The sequence below is a fragment of the Protomyctophum bolini genome (genome assembly GCF_963924005.1).
Source record: "Protomyctophum bolini genome assembly, chromosome: 2".
Taxonomy (NCBI): domain Eukaryota; kingdom Metazoa; phylum Chordata; class Actinopteri; order Myctophiformes; family Myctophidae; genus Protomyctophum; species Protomyctophum bolini.
The window spans coordinates 4,295,566-4,303,378 of NC_137863.1; the positions used below are offsets into that span (position 1 = coordinate 4,295,566).

Here is a 7,813-nt window from a genome sequence, read left to right on the forward strand (position 1 = left end):
TTTTATTATTATTAGTTTCATAAATACACTTTCCTGTGTGATATGGGTTGTAATATTCATATATAATAATATTCATTATACATTTCATTTCCATATTATTTTACTTTGCTCATTAGTCATTTCTCATCATGTTTCCCTTATTATTATTATTGTTATTAAATATATAGCCTATATCCTTCCATTCCGTCTCCTTTTAAGAACAGTGAGAAAGCACTATTGTGTTTGTTGACATTCTAATCGCGATACATAACTAATTTGCATATTTAAATGATTGACGTTTGGAGGATCCCCCTCATTCCCCTGGTAACGCTATGAACTGTGGGTAATTTCTTTGCTAAAGTCAGCCCAAAGTCAGCATCGATGCTGACTTTGGCAAAGGGCACATAAAGGGGCGGGGCTGAGCCCTCACTGACTTACCGATTTCAAATGGGACACCCCTCAAGCCCTCACAGACTTCACGTGAACGCGCAGCTAAGTCAGTGAGGGCTCATTGAGTCAGCAAGGGAGCCATTTGGGATTGGGCCTCAGTAAGACAGCTCTCCCCCCTATCCACAAGGAGGAGCAGTGCACCAAATCATTATGGGAATTGTAGTCCAGGAAGGTAGTGAGACCAGTGTCCATGACATCAGAGACAACAGGCTCACTGCTACAATCTAAAATATCTAAAACCACATAGTACACACATAAATACCCCCAGGAAAGTGATCTAAAGCTTCTAAACTTCATTAACATATATTTTTTTGCAAAAAGGGTGAAGTGTCCCTTTAATATAATATAGTTTTGGGTCTGCGAGGCTAAATGTCGTCAAATGGTGGTCCGTGGCTCAGATACCCAATAAATAATGGGCCTTGATATAATTATGCAAAGGGTTGAAAACCACTGATGAAGGCTGGATTATAGCCGAAACGTTTGTCCCCTGTTCAAAAAGATGTTAAAGGAGAATTCCATACTAAAAGGCTTTCTTACCTTTCTTTGTAGTTGTTACGTCCCCACCAAAGAGGTCCAGGTGTTATTTTGTGCAAAAGCTCCTTATTGGCTATTTCCCCTACCATAAGCCCTCAATGAATTGCATTGAATTGAATGGGAATTGAATGGGGCTATGGGGTGTTGTGCTAATTCACTTATTTCCATCGCTCAAAATTATATATTTTTTGTATATATCCTCTCTTCATAATGTAAATAATATCCCAAGCGGCACACTTTACTACTTATTTCGATGGAAATAAGCAAATTAGCACAACACCCCATAGCCCCATTCAATTCCCATTCCATTCAATGCAATTCATTGAGGGCTTATGCTAGGGGAAATAGCCAAAAAGGAGTCTTTGCACAAAAAAACACCTGGACCTCTTTGGTGGGGACGTAACAACTACAAAGAAAGGTAAGAAAGCATTCTAGCATGGAATTCTCCTTTAATAAATGTTTTGAACTGCAGTCTTGGTGTTTGTGCGACCCACTACCGTTATTTATTTCATATATTTTGAACATAGCGGTGGCTCAGCGGTAGAGTGGCTGGAAGGATGGTAACCGCAAGGTTGCCAGTTCGAACCCTGTGGGCTCCCCCCAGAGTGTCGAAGTGTCCTTGAGCAAGACACTGACTGAACCCCTAATTGCTCCTGATGTCCTGGTTGGTGCCTTGCATGGTTTCCGCTGCCATCGGTGTATGAATGAATGTTTGTGTGAATGGGTGAATTGATGCACAATCTATGTAATGCGCCTTAGATAAAGGCGCTATATAAATGCCACCATTTACCATTTGAACGGGTAACGCACCTATAGGGCTGTATTTTGCGTGTCTTAACCCATTCTGACCTGAGATCAGATTCATACGAGGTTTCCACTGGACACACACTGGTCTGATGAACCCATTCTGACCTGAGATCAGATTCTAAAAATGTCAGTCGTTCTTCGATTTAAAAAAAATAGCAGATCTACAAGCTCGTAGCGCGCCACTCGGTGGCGCGCTACGAGCTTGTAGATCTGCTATTTTTCAATAGCTAAAGCATAACATGATGCTAACACCAACATGGGTTCCCGTTCAGAATGGGTTAAGTAACAGGTCTTATTCCCTAACTTGAGTAAAAACTAAAGACCTGGAGGCGTGATCAATGCCATTTGGCTATACTGAGTGGCCAAAGAGCATTGATCACGACCTCCAGGTCTTTAGTTTACTCAAGTTAGGGAATAAGACCTGGTACTTAAGACACGCAAAATACAGCCCCTAAAGTCAGAGCGCGGTGGTCACATGAAAAAAGGGTTGAAAGCCACCGCTGTAAATAAAGGCTGTTGATGACGACGCCACAGTGTTTCCTTATGTCCTCCATATATATCCTATAGAACTGGACTATGAACTACTGGAGGACCATGGGCGCCCCGGCCGAGAAGCTGCTGGCTGGTTTCGGCACCTACGGCCACACCTTCCTCCTCGCTGATTCCTCCGACACAGCTGTGGGTGGCCCAGAGCGTGGACCGGCACCCGCCGGACCCTACACGCGTATGATCGGGTTCTTGGCCTACTTTGAGGTATGGGTTGCCGCTCCATATTAACCCATTCTGACCTGAGATCAGATTCATACGAGGTTTCCACTGGGACACACACTGGTCTTATTAACCCATTCTGACCTGAGATCAGATTCTAAAAATGTCAGTCGTTCTTCGATTTTTCTAAAAATAGCAGACCTACAAGCTCGTAGCGCGCCACTCGGTGGCGCGCTATGAGCTTGTAGATCTGCTATTTTTCAATAGCTAAAGCATAACATGATGCTAGCACCAAAATAGGTTCCCGTTCAGAATGGGTTAATAAACCAATTAATGAAGACTATAGTGCATATAGCCAACATTACTTCACTTTGTGTGCCGTTTGTGCTTTTGCGACCTCAGCTACACCCAAACATTCGGCCATTTGAAAATAGAATAGAAAATATTGTCAATAGATTTTTGAGTACATGAAGTACATTTTGATGCCGACACTTTTGTGTACTTTTACCCGAGTACTTTTTGAATACAGGACTTCCACATTTACATGGCAGTATTTAAATTATACTTTTACTTAAGTAAAACATTTGAGTACTTTTTCCACCGCTGCGTTGAACCTAAATCTATAATGTACACCTTCATTCATTCAGATCTGTGACTTCCTGAAGCAAGGAGGCACCGAGGTCTGGAACGCCCCACAGGAGGTGCCGTACGCCTACAACGGCACGGTCTGGGTCGGATACGACAACGTCAAGAGCTTCCAGATCAAGGTGCACAATTATAGCTTTTTGACATGTTTGTCCAGATTTGTAGCTGTTTTTTTTTTTCTACTGTGTTATAATATAGGCCTGCTTTCAGACATGCAAAAGTGTAGCTTTTCGGCGAAAATCGCCGTTTTTATCCCAAATATAGGACCTGTGTGATTCATGCAAATCCGTTAAAAAAATGTTTGGGGGGGGTGAGGGGGTCTGTGAAGCCCGAGCTCGCTGCCCGGAGAATTATCTGACAGACTACTCTCGTGAGTCACTAATGATTCTGAGCGATATTTCTGCTTGCATCTGGGCGGCATGATGTGCGCAGCCGCTGGTCGCTCCGCGGAAAAAAAACCTGTTTGTGTGGACTCGGCATGAATTTTGACACACTGTCTGTGACTCGCCAGTCGATCCATTAGTTTAGCTGCTACAGTTAGCATTAGCAACGTTAGCACTTTGCGTTATACTGTCTGTGGTGTGGACGCGCCGGCGTCAGTTTCTCTCGCTGTGTGTGTGTGTGTGTGTGTCTGTCTGTGTGCTCGTGTGTGTGCATGCATGCGTATGAGTAAATAAATAAAGCACGCGCGCGCGCGTGTGTGTGTGGGTGTGTGTGCGTGCGTGCGTGCGTGCGTGCCAGGGCTTATACTAAATGGATATATTAAAAACGAAAACATGCAGCTCAACTGTTGAATAAGGAGAGGATGTTACTCTACATGTCTTAAATTGACTAAGGCTAAAATAATGAAGTAAACTGACCCTGTTGACTAAACCATCCCAAAACATTTTATTTGTATTATAATTCATTATTTTGCCAGTGAATATAATTTTCTATTTTACATGATGTGAAGAGTGTAACTGTAAGGGATTTTGAGATGGGAGTGTGAGTGCTGGACCAGTTTCTTTCTTTAAATCACACCTGTGTGAAGTGACCCTTATCATCATGGTAACAAGAACACTCGGCGGATTTACCCTTTTTGCCGACTCATCATCATACATCATCCATTCATTGTCATTTTTGTGACAATGAATGTGTAGGATTGTGTAGGACAAAAATAGCCGATATATGACAATTCATTCATTGTCAATGGCATTTAGGACACAAATCTACTGAATATAGGAGGGGCTAGTGCTCCTCGAGGGGCTAGTGCTCCTGTTGGAGTAAATTAATTGTTCTATGACTATCAGGACATGAATGTTAACATCTTGCTCAATACTGACTAGATTTGTACTGATTTAGTAAATAATCATCTGTCATTTTTGAGTGGTGCAGCCACTCAACCACACTATAGACAGCTACAGTATGTGTCCCTGTGTCTGTCCCTGGCTGGGTCCCTGTGTCCCTGGCGGTGTCCCTGTGTCCCTGTGTCACTGGGTCTGTTCCTGGCTGTGTGCCTGTGTCACTGGGTCTGTCCCTGGCTGTGTCACTGTGTCATTGGGTCTGTCCCTGGCTGCCCCTGTGTCACTGGGTCTGTCCCTGGCTGTGTCCCTGGGTCCCTGGCTGTGTCCGAGCACGAAACATAGCGTTATAGCATTTGTTCACCACCAAGTGTCACTGTTGCACAGCCTAACACACAGACACACAGGCCGGGAGGAGGGCTAGTACAGTGTAGTATATACTGTCCCCCATGACACCCCCCCCCCCCCCCCAAAGTGGGTTTAGTACCGATAAACGCTTAAAAGATTTGCGCCGCGGTTTTGCCCGCGGCACAGCGTTGGCCCCGCACACTGTCACCTTTTTCACCTTGGGCCTGTTTGCATGCCTGTGCTTTGTGTAAAGGGATAATATCTGGCTATACTAGCAGGGGTAGGCAGTCTCAGGCACGGGTGCCAACATTGGCACAGGGGAGGGTGGTCACTGGCACACTGACATAAGTGTGTGAGAGAGATCTTTTATTTTAATATTAAGACGTATTCAAAAAAGTTTCGTCTGTGAAATGTAGTCCCCCTCACATCTATATAATATATATATGATTTACACCGTGCACATAAATCTACATTCACTCAAACTCTGGGCTCTGAGTCTACTGTACTGTATGTGCAAGAAAATAGACCACATAAAAAGGTTATGTACAGCCTATGGACAATCACAATCAGATGGAAATAAATATTACATTTTTATGTGGTGACATAATTCAACTTTATGTTGATACGGCACACTGATTATCAAGAAAATGAAAACATGGCATTGGCACACGCATGTCAAAAAGGTTGCCGACCCCTGGGCTATAGGACGGTGCATGGTCATTTTGTCGGGAGATAATTCACCGACAGGGAGTTTAACCACCGAGGCGAAGGTTAAACTCACCCAGTCGGTGAATTATCTCCCGACAATGACCAGCTAGCCATGATATTATTATCCCGCTTATTACATGGCTACCTAACGTAAATTAATACATTGACCCAAAACACAACAACAAAAAAGTATTCCATAAGTTCGCGCTGGCTGCGTCGGAAAACAAGGAAGTGAGTTGATCACATCGAATCCATTTCCGGGGTACTGCTTCGTCTGTTTCTCGCTCAGATGTTTTCAAAAACATTTTTGAGAGCAATGTTTAGCTGTAAATTACATTGTTTGTCACAATACTGTGTGTGTGTGTGTGTGTGTGTGTGTGTTTACACATGGCTGTCACGTTGGAAACAGTAAATCATGCGGGGCGGAGCCGCGCAGCTGGTGCTCAGAGGGTTTGATTAGGCAGCGGAGCGGTCCGTTATCAACACATAACTCACCGCTGAATTCAGCGATTGACCAATCAGAATCAAGCATTCAAACCAAGCCATGTAATAATTGTAATAAACCTTGTTAAACCTCTGTCTGCAGACTGACTGGATTAAGAAGAGCGGTTTTGGTGGAGCTTTTGTCTGGACTTTGGCCATGGACGACTTCAGCGGCACCTTCTGTGGCGAGGGAAAATACCCTCTGATCAGCACCCTCAAGACTGGCCTGCATGGAGCCGGTGCAGGTAGACATGCACTCTCACACTGTAACCGCAAGGTTGCCTGTTCGAACCCTGTGGGCTCCCCCAGAGTTAGTGTCGAAGTGTCCTTGAGCAAGACTCTGAACCCCTAATTGCTCCTGATGTGCTGGTTGGTGGCTTGCCTTGCATGGTTTCTACTGCCATCGGTGTGTGAATGGGTGAATTGATGTCACCTCGTAAACTGGAAATTGGAAAATATACAAAAATAATGGCACTCAATTCAATTCAATTCAAAGGGCTTTATTGGCATGAGAAAACATACGTTTACATTGCCAAAGCAGAAAGAACAATACAGCAATACAATCAAAACAAAAATGATACATTTGAAAGTCAGAATCTTCAATAGATCAATTTATATGATGCAGGTATAGTGCAGGAATATACACAATGATGAGTCTTTAGGGTGGTTGTGTTCCATCTGATATCCTTCTCCTATCACAGCAACTCACAAATCTTGCTGCTGTGTTTGCACATTGTTGTACTTGCAGATATGGGAGTTTTTTGTCATTGGTCATGTTTTCAAAATCTCTGTGTGTGGTTGTAATCTGTGGGAAGTATGTGTCTCTGATGTCTTGGTACAATGGACAGATGGTTAGGAAGTGTAGCTCGGTTTCCACTTCATTTTCTGTACAGTGGGCGCATAGTCGGTCTTCTCTCGGGATACAGGTGACAACAGGTCTGCCTATGACGGCCTTTCTCGATCGCGAGACTCACAACGCGTCGCAGCGTGACGCGTTGTGAGCTTGTAGATCTGCTATTTTCAGCGTGCAAACAAGTGCAAAATGACTTATACTGGATATCTTGTCCACTAGTCCCAACATTTTAGTCTAGTTTTTCTAGACTAAAATCGACAGTGTATTTAGTCTTAGTTTTAGCCATCATGGCTTCGTTTTTTATTTCGTTTTTATGTAGTTTTCGTCAGTGAAAAAAGGTAGTCGACGAACATTTTCCGTCATAGTATCAGTCGACGAAAACAACACTGCTAGTGTGTATACTCCATCTAGAGTTCCATCTTTTGACACACGTCCTCTCTAAACGCTCTCTCTCTCTCTCTCTCTCTCTCACGCAGTCTGCACACCTCGCACACATGCCCTGCCCCCGGTCACCCAGGCCCCGCCGCCCCCGGGATCTGGACCGTGTGCTGGGAGGGGTGACGGCTCCATCTTGCCGGATCCCAGCAGCAAGAGCCACTACCTCAACTGTAACGACGGCAAGGCCATCGTGATGCAGTGTCCCGGGACCCTCGTGTTCGACGCCGGCTGCAGCTGCTGCAACTGGCCTTGAGAAGGAGGTCCCTCGTGGTGGTTCCACTTTGGCTCTGGTTGTTCTTTAACCCATTCTGACCTGAGATCAGATTCATACGAGGTTTCCACTGGACACACACATTGGTCTGATGAACCCATTCTGACCTGAGATCAGATTCTAAAAATGTCAGTCGTTCTTTCGATTTTTCAAAAATAGCAGACCTACAAGCTCGTAGCGCGCCACTCGGTGGCGCGCTATGAGCTTGTAGATCTGCTATTTTTCAATAGCTAAAGCATAATATGATGCTAAAACCAAAATGGGTTCCCGTTCAGAATGGGTTAAGTTAGACCCGAGGGCCGTACAAAA

General features: G+C 44.4%; 1 protein-coding gene across 1 annotated transcript in view; it reads left to right on the plus strand.

The window, feature by feature from the left end:
- Positions 1-7,533, plus strand: part of LOC308326354 (acidic mammalian chitinase-like) — a gene marked incomplete at its 5' end in the record, with an annotated part of 11,589 nt that extends 4,056 nt beyond the window's left edge. Inside the window, 4 exons of the mRNA XM_080779169.1 lie at positions 2,338-2,523; positions 3,126-3,245; positions 6,046-6,187; positions 7,272-7,533. Coding sequence (XP_080635295.1) covers positions 2,338-2,523; positions 3,126-3,245; positions 6,046-6,187; positions 7,272-7,486 — 663 coding nt within the window. The 3' untranslated portion in view covers positions 7,487-7,533. The remainder of the gene's footprint in view (positions 1-2,337; positions 2,524-3,125; positions 3,246-6,045; positions 6,188-7,271) is intronic.
- Between the last annotated feature and the right edge of the window lie 280 nt (positions 7,534-7,813).